The sequence below is a fragment of the Octopus bimaculoides genome, chromosome 24 (assembly GCF_046866305.1).
Source record: "Octopus bimaculoides isolate indiv1 chromosome 24, ASM4686630v1, whole genome shotgun sequence".
Lineage (NCBI taxonomy): Eukaryota > Metazoa > Mollusca > Cephalopoda > Octopoda > Octopodidae > Octopus > Octopus bimaculoides.
In genome coordinates this window covers 1,560,815-1,581,242 of record NC_142951.1, presented here as the reverse complement: position 1 = coordinate 1,581,242, position 20,428 = coordinate 1,560,815, and the positions used below count along the sequence as shown (strand labels likewise).

At 38.5% G+C, this 20,428-nt stretch overlaps 1 protein-coding gene across 7 annotated transcripts in view; it reads right to left on the bottom strand.

The window, feature by feature from the left end:
- Nucleotides 1–1,396: 1,396 nt before the first annotated feature.
- LOC106876042 (rab5 GDP/GTP exchange factor) overlaps nucleotides 1,397–20,428 on the bottom strand; it is a 25,701-nt gene continuing 6,669 nt past the window's right edge. Inside the window, exons 2-10 of one of the 7 annotated variants that reach the window (XM_089341248.1) lie at nucleotides 17,626–17,754; nucleotides 16,755–16,835; nucleotides 11,548–11,601; nucleotides 9,397–9,590; nucleotides 7,180–7,298; nucleotides 6,375–6,635; nucleotides 4,668–4,895; nucleotides 3,682–3,938; nucleotides 1,397–2,525 (exon numbers count right to left, since the gene is read on the bottom strand). In XM_089341248.1, coding sequence (XP_089197374.1) covers nucleotides 1,971–2,525; nucleotides 3,682–3,938; nucleotides 4,668–4,895; nucleotides 6,375–6,635; nucleotides 7,180–7,298; nucleotides 9,397–9,584 — 1,608 coding nt within the window. In that variant the 5' untranslated portion in view covers nucleotides 9,585–9,590; nucleotides 11,548–11,601; nucleotides 16,755–16,835; nucleotides 17,626–17,754 and the 3' untranslated portion in view covers nucleotides 1,397–1,970. Of the gene's footprint in view, nucleotides 2,526–3,681; nucleotides 3,939–4,667; nucleotides 4,896–6,374; nucleotides 6,636–7,179; nucleotides 7,299–9,396; nucleotides 9,591–11,547; nucleotides 11,602–16,754; nucleotides 17,005–17,171; nucleotides 17,300–17,625; nucleotides 17,755–19,839; nucleotides 19,972–20,428 lie in introns of those variants that run through there. The other 6 variants (XM_089341245.1, XM_089341249.1, XM_089341244.1 and 3 more) reach the window with 6 other exon arrangements.

The window sequence follows — 20,428 nt, the reverse complement described above, 5'->3', positions numbered from 1 at the left end:
AGCCACACTTGCAAGCTACGCAGACGATACGAAAGTCTCGCAGAAAATACAGAACTCCAGTGATGTTGCACACCTGCAGCAGGAGTTGGACTCAGTTTACAGATGGGCTGAGGATAATAATATGCAGTTTAATGCTGAAAAATTCCAAGCCCTGCGCTACCAACGCCCAAAACTGAATAAGAAACTTACAGAGTACACTGGTCCGCAGGGAATTTCAATCCCAGAGCCTAAATCAGTGAGAGACCTGAATGGCAACAAAGTGCAGACGATTGGCTGGATGGATCCTGAGAACATTCAGAACCAGAGATAAGGAAACCATGATGATCCTCTGGAGGACATTCGTCCTCAGCCGCCTGGATTACTGCTCACAACTGTGGTCACCCAGCAGTGTGAAATTAACAGCAGACCTTGAAGCAATCCAGAGAAGATTCACAAAGAAGATTGTCTCTTTGCAACTGCTCAGCTACTGGGAAAGGCTGAAACAGCTAAGACTCTACTCCCTGGAGAGAAGGCGGGAGAGGTATGCAGTAATATACGTCTGGAAGATCCTGGAAGGAATTGTACCAAATTTTGGCATTGAAAGCTACACCAATGCCAGAACGGGACGACACTGCATAGTACCAAAGATCCCAGCAATGCCATCACGCTTCAGGACCAGTTACTGCAACAGTTTGGGTTTCAGGGGCCCACAGCTTTTTAATATTCTCCCAAAGAGCCTGAGGAACCTGCACAAAGTAGATGTAGGGGTTTAAATCAAAGCTGGACCTCTTCCTGTTGAGAGTCCCAGATAAACCTACCTCGCGACAGGAGGTGCAAATGTGGGTTGCTAAATCAAACTACATTCTTCACCAAGTGCCACAAATTGTAAGAGGCTCCCTGTAATAACAGTGTAGCAACACGGCGGTGCATCAGCATGGCCACAGCTCTAAGCTGAAACTATAAAAAAAAAAATATATATATATAAATATATTTATATATAAATATACTCTTACTCTTTACTCTTTTACTTGTTTCAGTCATTTGACTGCGGCCATGTCAGAGACATCTTATTTTACACTTAAAAGTTAATTAGTTTTAAGTCGTTTTATTGTGTTGTCTCTCCCTTCTCAAATGTGTAGCCTTGTGCCAATATTAGACTTCTATTATTGTGAACTGGCAGAATCGGTAGAGCATCAGACAAAATGCCTAGAGGTATTTGACTCATTTCATTGAGTTCAAATTTTGCCACGGTCAACTTTGGTTTTCATCCTTTCAGGGTCAAATAAATTAAGTACCAGTCATGTCTTGGAATTGATGTAATCGACTAGCCCCCCCCCCCTCCCCCCAAATTTCAGATCTTGTGGCTAAAGCCGAAAGAAATTATCATCATCATCAGTAACAGATTGTTAAGCATGACTGGGCAATTGAATGGTTTTATTTCTGTTAAACAGCTTCGCTTCATCATTAGTTGCAGACAAATTCTGTGAAACAAGAAGCAAGTGGATTGGAGAAACTTTGGAACAATTTAAAAAGGGAAGAAGTGGATGGGGGGGGGGGGGCAAAATTATTCTAAGATGACCAGATGTTATATGCTTACACACACACACACACACTGTAATTAACAGCCAAGACTTATACAAATACAAAAACTAAATGACAGATTTCAGAAAGGAAAACATTATTTTGAGAACAAAAACAAGAAAGAGAACGAACTGCTTGGTAGAAATTGAACTCGGCATCAAAGTATCACTGGAATCTCATTTGGTGTTCTGCCATTGATCTTTTTCTTTTTGTTTTGTTTTTTTTGTCCGCACATTTGAATCCTTGTCCACCGGTGCCTTCCATTCAACGGTTCGATGGCATTTACATTAAAAAAACCAAAAAAAAAACAATAATTCTTAGTTGATCCCATTGGCTTAAAAGTAAAAAAAATAATAATAATAATAATTCAACCCATATCAAAATAAAAGGGAAGAGGTTTAATGTTTGTCTCATGGGAGTTGTGTGGGTTCAAGGAAATTTGCATCAATGGGTGAATCAGTGTTGTATAACAATGATGGAGACGGTAATGAATTAATCTGTGGGTGCTCAGGAAGGGATTCCGGTGGTGGTGGTGGTGGTGGTGGTTGTTGTTCTGTGAGAGAAACAAGTGCTACTGGTGCTGTCACCTGGGATTGGATAGGGACAAGAGGAGGAGGTAACTTGTGAGTTTCCTCGCTGACTTCATCGATTTCGACTTTGACCTTACGCGGTCTGATGGTCAGTGGGTTCCGTTCTAGAACATTCTGGATTTCCTGTTTGAAGTTCTCCTTGAACTCTTCCACATCTCTCTGGAGTTGCATCGCTTCGGCCATTACCTTGTCGTGTCGCTTCTGCATCTCGGTCAGCCTCTGCAAATTCTCATACATCAAGCGCATGCCTTCACACATGTATTCGTTGCCACGGCAGGGAGGAGTTGCTTCTCCTGACATGTAACGTTCAAACTCAACCTGGTTCAAACTAAGTGAGTCGGCAGCAATGTTCTCAATGAATGCCACAGCACAACACTGGCAAATAAAGAAACACAAGTGTTATATTTACACGAAAAATAGAGACACAAACAGACAATTACATTTAATTATAATAATAATCCTTTCTCCTAAGGGCACAAGGCCTGCAATTTTGGTGGGGCGGGGGGATTAGTCGATTACATCGACCCCAGTGTTTCACTGGTACTTATTTCATCAACCCCAAAAGGATGAAAGGCAAAATTGAGCCCGGCAGAATTTGAACTCAGAATGTAGCGCCAGACAAAATACAGCTAAACATTTTGCCTGGCGTGCTAACGATTCTGCCAGCTCACCACCTATAGATTTTAATGGATTAAAATCTATAAATTACTAGACTAAAAATTTAATTCAACTTAGTAAATTGATAAAATAATACATACATATATATATATATATGACCGAGACCTTTGGAAATGTGCTGTGCGTGAGAAGACCCGGCAAGCCAAGTAAGATCGTTGCCAGTGCCCCTGGACTGGCTCTTGTGCGGGTGGCACATGAGATGCACCATTTTGAGCATGGCCGTTGCCAGTACCGCCTGACTGGCTCCCGTAGGATTTTCGAGTGAGATCGTTGCCAGTGCCCCTGGACTGGCTTGTGCGGGTGGCACATAAAAGACACCATTTCGAGCGTGGCCGTTTTCGTGCGGGTGACACGTAAAAGCACCCACTACACTCTCTGAGTGGTTGGCGTTAGGAAGGGCATCCAGCTGTAGAAACTCTGCCAGATCAGATTGGAGCCTGGTGCAGCCACCTGGTTCACCAGTCCTCAGTCAAATCGTCCAACCCATGCTAGCATAAAAGCGGACGTTAAACGATGATGATGATGATACATATATATGAAAGAGAGAGACAGACCTAATTACAGAGAATTATTAAAGCAAACACAGATTAATTGTTAACCCTTTAGCATTTAAAGTGGCCATATCTGGCCCCAATATTCTGTTTTATGTTAAAGTAGGCAAGGTCTGGCCTCTGACACCTATCATTCTTCAGCGTCATTCTAAAAATAAACAATCATATCATTGAAGTCTCAAAGCTACAAGACAATGCTCGATTGATTCAAAACTATGAATCAAGAAGCCACCACATCTGACAGAAGTAATCTGAATGCTAAACAGTTGAAAACAGTTGCGACGTGAAAGCCAGATACTTACAAGGTTGGTGAAATAATAGCCAGCCTCACCACTCATAAGGCGGCTGGGATTGGAGAACCGGGTGATGTACTGGATGTTCGACTGGAGTAAAGGAGGGTTAGCCTTTAAGACAATGTAAATTAGAGCAGGCAAGAATTCATCGGCGCTGGCTGGACTGTCTTTCGATGCACGTAACACTTCGAATATATGTTTGCTGCATTTTACCAAACATGCTAATTTGTCTTGCGGTGCACGTTTCGAATTCATTTCAATAATATCTGCAATATCAGCAAATTATTTGTTCAATTAAATTAGCATCATTGATAAAATATAATCAGAAATAGCTAATTAGCTCTTAGATTACTCGTTATATAAAAACGTGATTTAAAAAGTGCAAGAATAATCCTGAGATTATTCTTGCAAATGTGGCTGTGTGGTCAAGTAGTTTGCTTCAAAACCACTTGGTTCTGGGTTCAGTCCCATGGCATGGCACCTTGGGCAAGTGTCTTCTATTATAGCCCTGTGATAACCAAATCCTCGTGAGAGGATTTGGCAAACAGAAACTGAAAGAATCTCATTGCATATGTGTGTATATATACCCACGCACGTGTGTGTCCTTCTGATAGTTGTAAACAAGCATCCCCGTCATACAAGCTGTGTTCTTTGTTTACAATTTTCCATTGAAACTTGTTCAGCCACATGGAAACATTATCTTGCTTTGAAAAAGGTGAGGTTTGGTGACAGGAAAGGCATCCAGCCATAGAAAATCTGCCTCAACATATTTCAGCTGTTCACAGAAAAGGGGGGACGTTGAAATGATGAAAGAGAGAGAGTTATGCAGGGATTTAACCTGCTAGAAATAGCAGCTAAACTATTCTCAAACAAAAATAGATGTTTATGGATGGATTGTTTCTTATCAATGGTTAACCCGATCAAGGATGATGTGAAACTGTTAACGAATTCATTAAAGCATTTAGTCTGATGCTTTACCATTTCTATCAATTTACCTGTAATTGCCTGGTCCACCAGTTGTCGAACTGCAGATTCGTGCTCAGCAATAGACATGTCCAGCATCTGTGGATTGACCCAATGGAAACTTCGAATACGAGCCTGGATGGTCAAGTCTTTCTCCTCATCATTGGTGTGTGGAGAACAGAAAACCAACCGGTACAGAGTTGTCATGATGAATTTTTCTATATAATCCATAAGCTGTTCTGTTGTTTCTGGAGTGCAACCTGTTGAGTATGAGTAGAGGTTAGGATAGAAAACAGACGAGTAGAAAAACTGGGAGCTGGATTAATAAGTCAACCAGGTTACAGGGACCGTTTCTGGTTCCACTGGCCCATAATTTCCAGTCATACTGAGACAAAAAGATGAGATTAATTCTATGAATTCCTTCCACCTCTCAATATTGGCATCATTGCATCTTGTGCTGATGGAGTATTCTTTAGTCTAGATACTCTCCACTTCCACCTGTACACTCAATGTATAGGAGAGGAAGTGTGTGTCTGTGTAAAGAAGAAACAAAACCAACCCTCAAAGATTGGTTCTGCACCCCACCACACACACACATCCTATACATTGGCTTATTTATCAACACACACACTCCGAAACATGATACCATCTTTTATTCTTCCTTTACCTTTTGCACTCGACTGTCATCTACCCCAGGGTGTTCTCAACCAAGGTTCATATGACTCTTGAGGATCCATACGAGAACTCCATTAAAATTTAGGGGCATAAAATTGCTTGCACTTCTATTTTTTAATTTTTTTTACACAATTCCTAATAACAGTCAATATTAAAAATAGGATTTTTAAAACATTGAATGGCTAGGGTTAGAGTCCATTCAAGTAAAATAAGAATCCAAAAGGTTTCCATTGGCAAGAAATGGTTGAGAACCACTGAAGCATACACACAACTTGGACATCTCATATGAAACCCTCACTGACTCCATGAATAGAGACCCTAAAACCAGCCCCTAATTGGGGTCATATAATCTTTTTACCTTCAACAATACAAAGCTATAAATATCAAAGAAAAATCTTATTATACAGAATCCACCCTAAACATGAAAAACTCCCAATTTGATACTTCAAAGTCTGTAAATGCTAGATGCCTCTGCTTCATAGACAATCATTCCTCTTTACCATAGCAAAGACTTCATTACAAAAATTACCCCAACCATGCCCCACACCAACAAATGATACATCTTGTACCAAAGTTCAAAAAGCCACTCTCATATTTCAGGACTGCTGCTGCTGCTGCTATACATCCAATAAACGGTTATCCAATTGATTGGCATGAAGTCCTTCACCCACATGCTCTCACCCCTAGCAATCCCCACACAAATGCTGTGTCTCCTCACTCAGCCTTTTCTACTGTTACTACATTGACCACTGATCTTTGGAACTGGCCAGTCTCTACCTCCACTCAAGCATTCCTCACTCCATTTTAAGTTCCCTCATCACCCCATGTTCTGTCCACCACTACCCCTAGACCCCTGCACTAAACATAAATTCAAGTCTTTCCATTCCAGAATATTAATTCTCTGGAATTCCATCCTGTCCACATTTTTTCCTACAGTCTTCAACTTACAACAAGAAAAAGACCCTGGACTTTTCTTCATAAAATGTACACCCCTTTTTTCCATTAGGAATATGTTTGGCATGAAACCACGTATGGAAAAAAACCATGAAACTGTTCAAACTTACTGCTATAAAGCGGAGTTCCATGGAATTGATCAGACATGCTCTGGTAGAAATCTTGCACCATTTCAGACAGTTCCTCAATGGAATAGTCAGTGAGGTTATGGATCCGTTCATTCAAGTTTCGCACTCGTTTGGAAACATCGAGTGCAACTGGCTTCTTTAAGGTTTGAAGGAATTCAGCAAATTCACCACCAACCTGCTGACTCTCCAGGCTAGCACGTCGCACCTCTTTCTTTCGGGTGGCCAATTGATCCGGAGAAGATTCTGGAAGAATGAAAAAAAAATGATTTAGCATTTATAAGTGAGACAACAGCAATGATTGTTACTAGAAGCCCTCTGTAATTCCTTCTCTGTCCATGATCATTGACTGGCTTATTATTCACTTTGATTTCATCAGAACCAGAGAGCCTTTGAAGGCCATGGGCACCAAACCCCATACTCAGGTCTTCCATGAGCCCTAGTATTGATAAGGCTTGAACTTAATCTGGTTAACATGACATCTAAGTGGCTGAGATTACAATGCCTGTCCCTATACCTAACAATGCCATTCAAAACTTCAGCAATCATTGAAATCTCATTGAAATCTCATTGAAATCTCATTGAAATATCATTGAAATCTCAAACTTACAAGATAATTCATGATTAATTCAAATCAATGTCGATTGATTTACATTTGTATTACATTTAACAGAATAATCTGAATACTAAAGGACCAGTAATGTCTGTTGTGCCACTCTTGGACAGGTGGGCAGCAAGTTTTCTCCAACACAAAAGCCAAAATTACAAGCTCAAAATAATAGTAACAAACCTTTCTGTAAGGGTCGTTTGAAGATGGATTTCACTGTATGACTTCTTTTGTTTGTCTGTTGGGTTTTTTTCTCTTCAAACTTCGAGAAAGATGGAGGGGAGTCACCAAGTCCAGCCAGTCTGAAATAAATAACAAAAACATAGAAATCAAAATTCTGTAGAAAAGAACAAAAAAAAAAAGTTTTAAATATTTCTTCATCATTGTTTCAATGTCAACTTTTTTTAGGCTGGGATGGGTCAGACAGAATTTGATGAGAGGGGTTTTTCACTGTTGCTAATCCTCACCTGTTTCCTAGTAAGGTAATATTTCTCTGTGGCTAGACATGTTTGTATGGAACATTGGAAACGAAGAACACAGCTTGTATAACAACATGTGATGTCAAGGCAAGGAGCCACACACACACACAACAGGCTTCTTTCAGTTTCTACATATCAAAGCCACTCAGAGGGCTTTTGTTGATCTGAGGCTTTAGCGTAAAACACTTGCCCAAGGTGTCACACTGTGGGATTGAACCCACAACCACTTCATTGGGGAGCAAACTTCTAAACCACTCAGCTAAGCATGATTTTCATTAAGCAAAATGGTTAGCATTAATGAGGTTATCTTTATATTTAATTAACCCTTTCGTTACCACATTTCTTTTAAAATACACTGCTGTTTTTCCCCAGCTAATTTTGGAAATATTGCAGAATGTGATAAAACCACTTTACCATTATTAAATGGTGCTTGAAACATAGACCAGCATGAAAGTTTAATGGAAACTTTTAAAGTGAGACCACTTTAAACATGGTTTCAGACAAGTTAGTAGGAAAAGCTCATTGCCAAAGTAGACAACAGCAGCAGCAACAATAATAATGAATGATAATGATTGCAATAATAATAATAATAATAATGATAATAATAATAATGATGATAATAATAATAATAATAATAATAATAATAATAATAATAATAATAATGATACACCCAAAGAAAACACTGTGAATCTGATTGTTTTTCTTTTGTAATATTTCAAAATTGAAATATTACAAATTTAACAGAATTTTAGTTCTCAGAATCTGGTCTACAATATGTCATTGCTAATCTGAGATTAACAGCCACAGTAAAATCTCCAACTTGTTGTTACTTGAGGTCTCTGGGTGGGACTTGAAACAGGTCGAATAAAACAGAGTAACAATTTGAATAATGGTGATAAGCCACTCGTGAAGTACTTGCTTCTGTGGCTAAATGAACAGCAGCAGCAGCAGACGGATAAAGGAGTGCCAGGGCTAAAAGAGACAGACAGAGAGGAGAGAGAGAGAGAGAGACAGAGAGGAGAGAGAAGAGGGAGAGACAGAGAAAGCTTATTGCTTGTAGTAGAAGAGCAGCATATTTCTTTCTGTCGTGACTTCAGTTTGATAAATCCGTTATTTGATCAAGCACCACTTCTCTCAATTGTGTAGAGACCAACAACTGCAGATGTTGTTTCGTAGTGTTCTATATAAATAAATTACATTGCTGTAGATTAACAAACATTACTGGTAGTTGTCAGAAATGTAATGATTTGGTGCTTGTCTTACCAAACAATGAAGGACTCTCCTTCGACATGTCATCTATGCATATGTTTATTACCAGATTTTCAGGTATGTAAGTTGAATTTTTCAGAGCAAAATTTACCACTGAAAAACATAGGTTGACTTCTACACCAAGACAACTTCGAGGGACAAAAAATTCCATGTGAAACGCAGCAAGTATCGAAAAGATAGTAACAATGTTTGAATGTGTTTACACTACATCACCAACATCTAACATCCACTTCCCATGCTGGCATGGGTTGGATGGTTTGACAGGATCTGGGCGATCTAAAGGGCCACATTGACATCCAATGTCTGCTTTGGCAGGGTTTCTATGACTGAATGCCCTTCCTAATGCCAACCACTACACAATATGGACTGGGGATCTTTTTCCATGCCACCAGCACTAATGAAGTTGCCAAGTAATTTGCAAGACAAAGAAGAGAGAGAAACAGGAAAAAGGAGGAAAACGAAAAAGAAAATGCTTCCTCAACTAAATGGAGAAATGTTACTACATCCATTTATATGTCGGAAATTACTGCAACAATAAAGAATTCCACTTCAGCATCCTATAATCAAATGAACTGAAATATTCAATAATAAAGGTTCAGGTTTCAAATTTGGGGTAAAATAATCAAGTGAAACAAAAAAAAATATAATTTACCGTTTTGCCTTCTGTAAAGCATCGTGCTGCACCTGGGCTTGCTTTGCCTTTTGGTAGACTTCCCGGTAACACTTTGAACAGAACCCTTGCCAGGCTGGGTTACCATAGTAACCGCATCCATTCTTGCAAAGCAAGTCAGACTCATCAATGTGGAAGGTCTTCTTGCTGTTTTTCTTAGTTACACTCATGTTTTCCTGGAAGAATATAAGAAACCAATGACATCACTACAATAGGCATAATAATAATAATAATAATAATAATAATCCTTTTTACAATAGGCACAAGGCCTGAAATTTGCGAGGACAAGTTCATTACATCGACCCCAGTGCTCAAATGGTACTTAATTTATCAACCCTGAAAGGATGAAAGGCAACATTCAACCTTGGTGGAATTTGAACTCAGGACATAAAGACAGACAAAACACCACTAAACATTTTACCCAGCATGCCAAGGTTTCTGCCAGCTCACCACCTTCAATAATAATAATCCCTTCTATTGTAGGCACAAGGCCTGAAATTTTGGGAGAGGGTAGCCAGTCAATTAGATCAACCCCAGTAAAACAAACAATACACTTGCATCCTTCCTCTATCCAAAATATATCTGGAAGGAAATGGAAAAGTTATCAAATTTCAAGAACCTCAAAATGAAAATACACAAGACATGGAATGTGAAGATAAAAACTGTGGCCATCAGTACAGGCATGTCTGTCTGTGTGGTTAAGAAGCTCATTTTGCAACCATGTGGTTATGGGTTCAGTCTCACTGTATGGTACCTGGGGCAAGTGTCCTTAACAGGTCAGCAAAAGAAACTGATAGAATATGTACAAGACTCTAAACACACAAAAAAAAAAAAAAAAACAAGTACTGAGATTGATTTGCTTGACTAAAACCCCTTCAAGGCAGTGCCCCAGTATGGCCACAATCCAGTCACTGAAACAAGTGTAAAATAAAAGATAATTACCAGAGAATTTGACAGAAAAATAACATTGAACAAAAGTCATCCAAGGGCTCACCATTTTACACACAATTCAGATAATATTCCAACGAGACACAGCAAACATACAACCATGGTGCAGAAATTGGTGTTGGTGCCAAGCTATTCTAGACATAACCTTCAAGAATTATGAAGTTAACGGGTGGGTGGGTGGTGTTGATTTAGAAATTGCTAACAAAAGGGCACTGAAATTAATTTAATTAGGTGAAGCAGGCAGTGCACCTATTGAAGAAATCAAACTATTTTGGAAAGGGTTAAGTAATTGGGAAAAGGTCCTAATTTCCCAGGTGTATAACGAAGAGGAAACAGGGTTCCACACCTGGTTGTGAATTAAGTAAGGAATGTTTACCAGCAGGAATTGCTGTGTGGTTGAGAAGTTTGCTTCCCAGTGAGGTACAGGTTTCAGTTTCAATCCTACTGTGTAGCAGTTTGGTCAAATGTCTTCTACTATATAATATAATGTTCATCGGTCATTGCAGATGATGACCAAGGACATTGCATGGCAGAAGAAGGGTCATTGTCAATCAGGCTGGTGCCTGCTCGGAAGCTTCTGCTGTAGGTTGGGCACTGGCAGTCTGCTGGAAATTGCAGTGGATTTGGTAGATGGAAACTGAGAGAAGCTCTTATAAAACGAATGTACATCTCCCCTTGTCTTGACATCACTGTCACACAAGCATGTCATTCCTTTCTAATATTCTACAAAACTATGTCTGGCCGTGGGGAAATGTTACCTTATCGACAACAGGAAGGGCATCTGGCCATAGGATATCTCCCTCAGCAAATTCCATCCAACCCATGCGAGCATGGAAAAGTGGACCTTAAAACAATGAAGATGATGCATGAACGTAGACAGTCATTCATCGTTTTGAATTTAGTGACAGAGGAGAGTCCGGCACAGCCAGGTGTTTCAAAAGACATAAAGAATCAGTTGTTAGTGCTTTATTACCATTCCAAGAATTTGTGGTTCTATATGCAGAGCATAAAAACTGGGTTCTTCTCACATTTCATTGCTGCAGTGCATAAATAACAGTAAGATGGCCTCAGACTTTCTACTGATTAAGTGAAGAAAACACAACTAAATTCTGGACAACACACCTGCTCACTCAGGTGGTCACCAGCTGGTCAGTAGTTGCAGTAGAATAAGGTTTGTGTTCTTACCACTCAGTGTTATCTCCAATGTTAGATCCAATTTAGCGAAGGTTTGATTGTAGCCTGCAAGAGATTCTTATATCAACAAAGATATTGGACAAAGTTCTTGAGATGACGGAAGAGGACAATCTTAGAAAAGTCACACAAAGACAAAGAACTCTAATACCAAACACTACAGCCTCAAAATATTCAATAGAGGAGATCCATCAAAAGAACCAAAGAATGCCATCATGGTAAATGCTTGGTAGAAAAAAAACAAAACACTAATAATGTATATAGGGAGAATATGGTTTTGAAGGATTCAAGAATTTTCATCATATGAAACTCATGTCACAGAAAATGGTTCGAAGACAAAGCAGGGGTTCTCAACAGGGCCATGGAGTCAGAGTTGGTATAGTTTTACCGACTCCGACTCACAATATCTTTATTAAACCAGTTATAACATAAAAAACGATCAATGTCGCCCTTTCAAAGCCTAGCCAGGCTCATTGGCCCAGTTTCGATGGTGTATGTGTTCCCCCCAGCTGGACGGGACGCCAGTCCATTGCAGCGTTACTCAAGAAACAAGAAGAAAGAGTGAGAGAAAGTTGGGGCGAAAGAGTCTCATGAAGCTTTAGGTGTTTCGCTCAATAAACACACACAACGCCCGGCCTGGGAATCGAAACTGATCCTCCGACCGCGAGTCTGCTGCCCTAACCACTGGGCCATTGCGCCTCCATTAGTTATAACCCATAGGCCTACTCATAGTACAAGCATATGCATATACTTTATGAGATATGTAGACCAACACTATCACTTGATTACATAAAGAGGAGTCGGAGTTGGAGGTGCCCAACAGTAGAGGAGTCAGAGTCAAAATTCTTTGTTTTGACTCCACAGCCCTGGTTCTCAATCATTTTTTTAACCCATAAACCCCCTTTGGTACCTATTTTATTGGACCCTCAAAGACATTCAATGTTTTGAGAATCCTATTATATTTTTATAATTAAACATTATTAGGGTTTGTACAGAAAAACTGTTCTCCCAGCTGTAACAGGAGTTTATAAGAGCAACAGTTTTCAGGAACTGCCATTTGGTAATGTGTTGGTATAGACATGAGTATGAAGGTTTAGAAATGGGAAAAGCAACAGCAGCAGAAAAGGGACGAAGGCCAAGGAAGACATGGGTAGAAGTGGTAACAAATGGTCGTCTCGGGATATTGAAGAGATGAGCCAAGAATGCAGCAGATGGAAAGATATACGGGAAAAAGATTCGAACATGCGAGCTGGGTGGGAGGTGAGGAGGAGGAATGAGTGAATTACGATGTTATATTTGTTTTATAAAGTTTTATGGCGTTTACATTATTTTCTGTAATTTTATTAATTTATCACGTCCAGAGTAATAATGTGTGTGTGTTATATGAGAAGCTATCATATATATATATATTTATATACATACACACACACAGGTGAGTACATAAGTCCAAAACAAGTTGAAAAAATAGTACTTGATACCAAAGGTAGAGTGACCTACTTTTTATTAAAGCTGTAAAATTATCGCAGAACTGTTACTCAGAGTTTTTCAAGTCCCATCCGACCAACGGGACGTGAAACCGACTAACAGTTCTCTGATAATTTCGCAGCTTTAATAAAAAGAGTATATATATATATATATATATGATGGGCTCTCTTGTTGAAGATTGACGTCTGAGTGTTCAACTTTTGTCGAAACGACCTGCCACACAAATGATTCGTTTACTGTGATCAAACGAATGTGCTGTACATTATCTCGCTTTCTCCACAAAATCGACGTTGCCTGGAAATGGTACAGCATCCAAACCACTGCGCTATGCGCCCTATACATAATATATACATAACAGTTTGACTCAGCCCCCATGTGACAAAGTTTCGTGGGCGCCTAGGACGAACCCATCTCTCGATATTTTATGACGGGTTCGAAGCTGAGTCAAACTATTATCCACACGCACATTGTACGTGATCCATATCAACCTTTAGCATCGGTTAACTCAAACAATAGGCTAAAATGGCCAGTCTTTCCTTGTATTATGCATAAGTATGGTTTAAGGGGGGATTCCCCGTGTATAAAAAAAAATTCGTACCGTTTCCGCTGCAACAGTTGAAAATGAAACATTAACCGCTGTCATGTCATTGTTTGATCACATGCGGATGACAAAACGAATGTAGATATATTTATTATCTATTTACATACCTGTCAGATAATAAATTTGAAACAAACAGGTGAGCGAAATGAAAGAGAGAGCGAAGGGGTGGGGGTGAATAAACTCCATTAAATGACTCAATATGAAAGTATTACAATAACACTACTCATTCCTATCGATAACATGTTTTGATTATTTTCTTTTTACTTTACTGTTCGTGTTGCCATCGATCTACCCCCCTCTCTCTCTTTCCCCTTTAACACGACACACATCTATACAGTTCAAAACAGTAGCATAAATATGCGAAGCTGTATTTTGTCGATTTACAATAAATCGGCACACACACACACAATAAATGTATGTGTATGCATTTTCTGTGTATATATTGAACTATAGTAATTATTATTATTATGACACTATGCGGTGTCAATATTACTACCTGTGACTCTTATAATATATATGCGTGTACGTGTGTGTCTATTCCGTTAGACAGACAGGTAAGTAGGTAAGAGACTGAAGTAAAATGTTAATAATATAATATGTAAGTGAAATAAATCTTTTAAAAATACTATAAATGATTGTCTGGCTAAAAATGATAATAAAGGTTTTGAATAAGCTTATGTGAAAAAAAATAATAATAATAATAATTTTGCCAATGTGCTTTTCCAAACAAATTCATAATTTATACACACTCATAAAAATGTAACCAGGGTTTGGTTTTATCTTCAAAAAAAGCCTAACCAAATGATTCCAGTAACTTCAGAGCTATAATTGATATGTTAGAATTTTCCAAGAGAAGCGTTAGTCCAGAGGTTAGTGGGCTTTTTTTTTTGGGGGGGGGGGACACGCCAGTTTCACTTCGGTATGAGAAATTGTAAGAAAGATATCTAAATATAATTACTATTCGTTACTTTCCCGTCGTCATTATATAGAGAGAGAGAGCTTGATTTGTTTTGAGACTGTGGTTAATTAATTATTCCTCGCCAGTTTATTTTACCAATGAACATTCCAAAGGTAGGCGTGGACCTGATACCCCTGAACACAAACACAAGAACCTGGGAAATCTAATGACAAATTGCATCGTAGAGAGAGAGAGAGAGAGAGAGAGAGAGAAATCAATTAAATAAGGCTTTAGAAAATAAAATAATTATCGAACCAGTACTTGACTGGTACTTTATTTTATCGACCATGGAGAGACGAAAGGAAAAGTTGACCTCGACGTATTCGAACCCTTTACGTTCCGAGTTCAAATTCGATCGAAGTAAACTTAGCCTTTCGTCCTTTCGAGATCGATAAAATAAAGTACTAAAGTACCAGTCAAGTATTTGGCCCGTGTAATCGACAAAGACACTCTCTTCAAAATTGCATGGCCTTGTGCCTGCCTAAATCAGAAAATATTTTCTCCTGGGTTTTCACGCTCTGGGTTTAATTCCCGCTGGGGCCAACGTCGCTTTTCGATCTTCGAGGGTTGATAAAGTAAAGCACCAGTCATGTACAGGGGTCAATAATTATCTTAGCTTCCAGACTTCATTTAACTGGTGTAAATCAACTTGTGCCCTCCTTTAAATTGCTAGTCTAGTGTGTTTCGTGCCAGTTATTATTATTATTATTATTATTGTCACGAGAAGATGTCACATTTCAAACAAGGACATCCATTAGCGTGCGTGTGTTTGTGGGTGTGTACATACACACATATGTGTTCGTGTGTATATAATATGCCTATTGACAAAAACACATGCACAGAAATGTACATTTCTCGTAAGGAAACACTGGGATCGATATAATCGACCATCCAACCCCCTCTCTAAATTTCAAGCCTAGCCCTTATAGTAAAAAGGATTATTGTTATTTATTAATATTATTAATCAAATAATGTTTATATCTCATTTTTGCTTTTAGACTTCGAAAAGTTAAATATAAAAGAGAAAATAAATATTACGATAAAGCAATTACGGATTATAGTATGTATTTAATGTAATTAAGTCTCCAGCGAATTTGGTCCGGATCTCCATTCTGTGATCATCGTCATAAACAATTAGAAGAATATCTAAGGAATAAATTCGGTTTCAATTTCTCTTTTCCGATGAAAATAAAACACGTTTTCTCCGTTGAAAAAACAAAAAACAACCTTTATATTAATGATAATTAACGAGTATTGTACAAAGGACATGGAACTTATATAATAATAAATAAATAGAGTAAACAGAGGACAACGATTCCATGTTTTGTAGGTGTGCGTGTATATATATATATATATATATATATATATATATATATATATATATATATACCGTATTTTAATGTGTAAAAGGAGCCCTTTTTTTGTCAAAAATATGGGAGTTTCTTATACATGGATAGTATTATTAGTCCTTAAAAAAACTTTTTTCCAAATTTTAAGGGCAAAAAATTAGGGGGTTAAAATACGGTATATACAGATATATATATGTGTGTGTGTGTGTGTATAATACAAATAATAAATGAGTATATGCATATATACGTACATGTATGTACATACCTACATCAACATGTATATATAGATGCATGTCCGGGTACAGGACGTTGCAAACAAAACGTGGACAAAATGATAAACAGAGTACTATATATATATATATATATATACATGTGTGTGTGTATATTGTTTTGATCGAGTCAGTCGCCTTTGTTCTAAGACACTGACTTGACCAAAATAAAATACATTATTGATATATACTATAGCATTGTATATACTATGACATTTCTTCCGATAGTCAACATTAAACGGGGGGAGAATATATATATATATATATATATATATATATATATATATATATATGCATACATACATACATGTATGTATAAACACAACTATACACATAGGTATGTGTGTGTATACACAAGTGATGATAAATCTAATATATACTCTGGCATTTCATCCGACAGTCAACGCTAAACGGGTAGAGAATGTATATATGCATACATACATACGTACATACATGTATGTATAAAGACAACTACACACATAGGTGTGTATATATACACACAAGTGATGATGATGATGATGTATGAATGCGATACTCACATGAGGTAAAACCGTTTCCTGCATGACTTTACGGTTGTGTGCTGGTTACGAAACAAGGATAAACGCATCTGTTGCACAAGTCTGGCAAGGAGAGGACAAATGCAAAATGTAAAACATCCAATTAACAGAAAAAAAGGTGGGGGAAACGAAGAGAACCAGAAAAATAATAAATGACAGAAGTCTGAGAGAGAAAACAGCAGGAAGAACAATTAAATGTCGTCAGCAGACATTATTAGGTCCGACGTTAATTGTCTTCCCTTGATTAGGAACTCTTTTGTTTGCAAATCGATAGAGTGAAGTAACTTCACTAATTTATGATCTGATGTTGAGTGCGACACACACCAGAGTGTTGAATAGTGGAGTGTGATATACTGGAGCGTTAAATAGTGGAGTGTGATATACTGGAAAGTAACTTACTAGGCTGTTGGATATTGGAGTGTTAAATAGTGGAGTGTGACATACTGGAGTGCTGGATACTGGAGAGTGACTTACTAGACTGTGGGATAGTGGAGTACTTTATACTGGAGTGTTGGATACTCAAGTATAACATACTGGAGTGTTGGCTATTGCAGTGTGACATGCTGGAGTGTGATATACTGGAGCTTGCACTGCTGTTATTTAACTTGAATCTACACCTAGTTATTTTTTAAAGACCACCAGCCTCTAGATTGAAGTACCAAGGCAAAGAGCTTCTCTAGATTGACAAATGCTAGGTAGAAAGGATAATTCCCAGTTCGTTTTGCAGTTGTCTCATTATGAAAGGAACAGTAGTAGTAATATACAGAGCTGGGCACACATCTAAACTAGATCTCATGCAAACTGATTATCTTATTAATCTATTGTGTTAATAGTCATTCAATTACTTGTATACCTTTGTGCATCAGATTGATATTTCTGTACTTGGCTCTTTCTAAAACATCTCTGCTTTTTTAGTTGGTTAAGTGGCATTCCATCTAACATGACTCCATTCAGAAGGCTGTAATCTCATTTGGTAGTAAACCTGGTATGAAGAAATACATGGAACAAAGGTGACAACTTTAAATACGTTTATTGTGGCCACACGTATATATATACACAACTGAATGATAAATGGAAGTGGTTGATGTACGTTTGTTCATATATCTGCATGCATCTGCGTGGGTTGTATGTTAGTTGTTAAACCTGGTGAGGAAAGCTCACAAACAGCAATGTGTTAGAACCAGTGCAGTGTGTTGGTGCTGCGTAGATGTTTGTGAGAGACATCATGGTGATGGAGGTCACTGTAATGTGGTCAGTGGTTAGGCCTTAGAAACTCTAGAACCAACAGATGTTGAAACTAGAAGGAGGTGAGCTTTTATAGCTGACAGTAGCCTCAAATGTTGTTTGTAATAGACTGTCTCACATGACTTATTTGGATGCTGTGGTTGGTTGGGTTGCATATTGGCGCATGATAGAGTAAGAGACAAATTGTGCCAATACCAACCAACTGGAGTGGTAGACACAAACGGGGTCCAAAATAGTACCCAAAGATTAGCTATTACCTGCTACATTCGTATGTACTTATATATAATAGAGAGAGAGGAAGTTCACTAGAGTTTGCTACACTTTCATAACAATTAACACTTGCCAGGCATTGGGTATGACACCTCCTTGTATTATCTGGTTGACTATGCAAGGCAACGAGCTGGCAGAATCCTTGGCATGCCAGACAAGAGGCTCTCACCACATATTTTTAGCATCCTAACACCTATATGTGTATGAATGTGTATGCATATATATATATATATATGGATGTATATATGTATACTTGTGAATATAGGTGTAAACATAATGTGTGTGTGTGTGTGTGTAAGTAGATGTATGCTTTTGTATGAGTATATATATATATATATATGTAACCAAGTGTCTGTGTATATATATGATAAATATATATGCATTTATAGATGATAGATGAGTGGTGAGTGAGAGCTGTACAAGAGATGTACAGGGATGCTGTCAGTAAAGTGAAAGTTGGTAATGAGTATAGCAATGAATTCAATGTACAGGTAGGAGTTCACCAAGGATCGGTCCTCAGCCCTCACTTTTTCATCATAGTCTTCTAGGCTGTAACAGAGGAATGTAAGACGGGCTGCCCTGGGGAGATCTTCTATACTGATGACTTTGTTCTTATAACTGAATCACTAACAGAATCAGAGAAGAAAGTTCAGGTGTGGAAGCAAGGTCGGGAATCAAAGGGCTTTAAAGTTAATTTAGTAAAGTCTTAGTAAATAGGGAAATAAACAAATCACAAATCCCTTCAGAGAGATGGTCCTGCTCGATATATAGAAAAGGTGTAAGCAGAAACTCTACAAGGTGTACCTGGTGTAAGCTATGGACACATAAGAGGTGCAGGAGTGACATTGGAAGGTTAACAGAGAAAGTAGTCTTTGTGTAGGCACCAATAAACACTAGAAATGTAGAGAAAACAGACTTTGTCAAATGCCCAGTGGGATGCTTAGAAGTAGTAGATAGCCTCTGTTACCTAGGTGACCAAGTCAGCAGTGGAGGTGGATGCTATACAAGCATAGCTGCTAGAATAAGAATGAGTTGGGCAAAGTTCAGAGAGCTTCTACCTTTAGCAACAACAATGGGGACAGCAATTACAGTGGCAACGGTAACGGCAGTCACACCAGCAGCAATGCAAGCAGCTACAACAGCAGCAGCAATGCCCCCTGCAGTGGCAGCTTCAGCAGCAGCGACACCAGGATTGCGTCCAGCAACACCAGCAGCAATGGCAGCGATGCCAGCAACAACAACATCAACATCACTTGACAGCAACATAAGCAATGTTAATGATTGCAACAACAGCCGCTGTAGCACAAGAGCACAGGCAAAGAAATATGTTGGTTCCACAGGTGGCCTCTTCAAGCAGCTTCTGAGGAATCACTGGCCCTCTTTTAGGATACCAGAGAGGCACAACATCACATCCCTGGCCAGCTACATATGGTGTTTAAAAGAGGAAACTATGCCATGCATGATTAAACAAAGGCTCCCAGAATAATCTTTATGGGGGCAAACGATGTAAGCTTTGCTCGGATAAAAGAGCAAGGATCCTAAAAAAACTCACTTGATCCAGGCAACTTTTTAAACTCCAAACACAAGATGTTTAGTCAATGCCCTCATAAGAGAAAATTCTTATTGTAAACATAGAATTCTCCATTGGTGGACCAGGAAACTGCTATCAATTTTGAAAGTAGTCGTTGACACAGCTGCAACTAATCTAAGGGGGATAACTCTGCCTCACCTAAAACTGTATCAGTAGGTTTTGTTCCAGGAAATTTCTGTTTACAAAATTAATTTACCATGACGTTTTCCCCCATACAGACATACTTGCATACGTACTTACATGATTAAATTGTATTAAATGAATGAATACTAATTAACATTATATATTTAAGCTATTTCTACTCAAATATTTTTTTTATTTGGAACTTCTTTCATCAAAAGAATTCATAAATATTTCAATAAAATCCCAGTCTTTATGTTGCCTTCATAACCTAATTTTGTATTTGCACATATTTTCCACTCTTTCTGTGAATACTTTCATTGTTGAATGCATACATCATCCTTTAGCATCCGTTGTCCATGCTGGCATGGGTTGGACGGTTTGAGCAGGGCTGACAAGCTGGAAGGCTGCACCAGACTCCAGTCTGCAT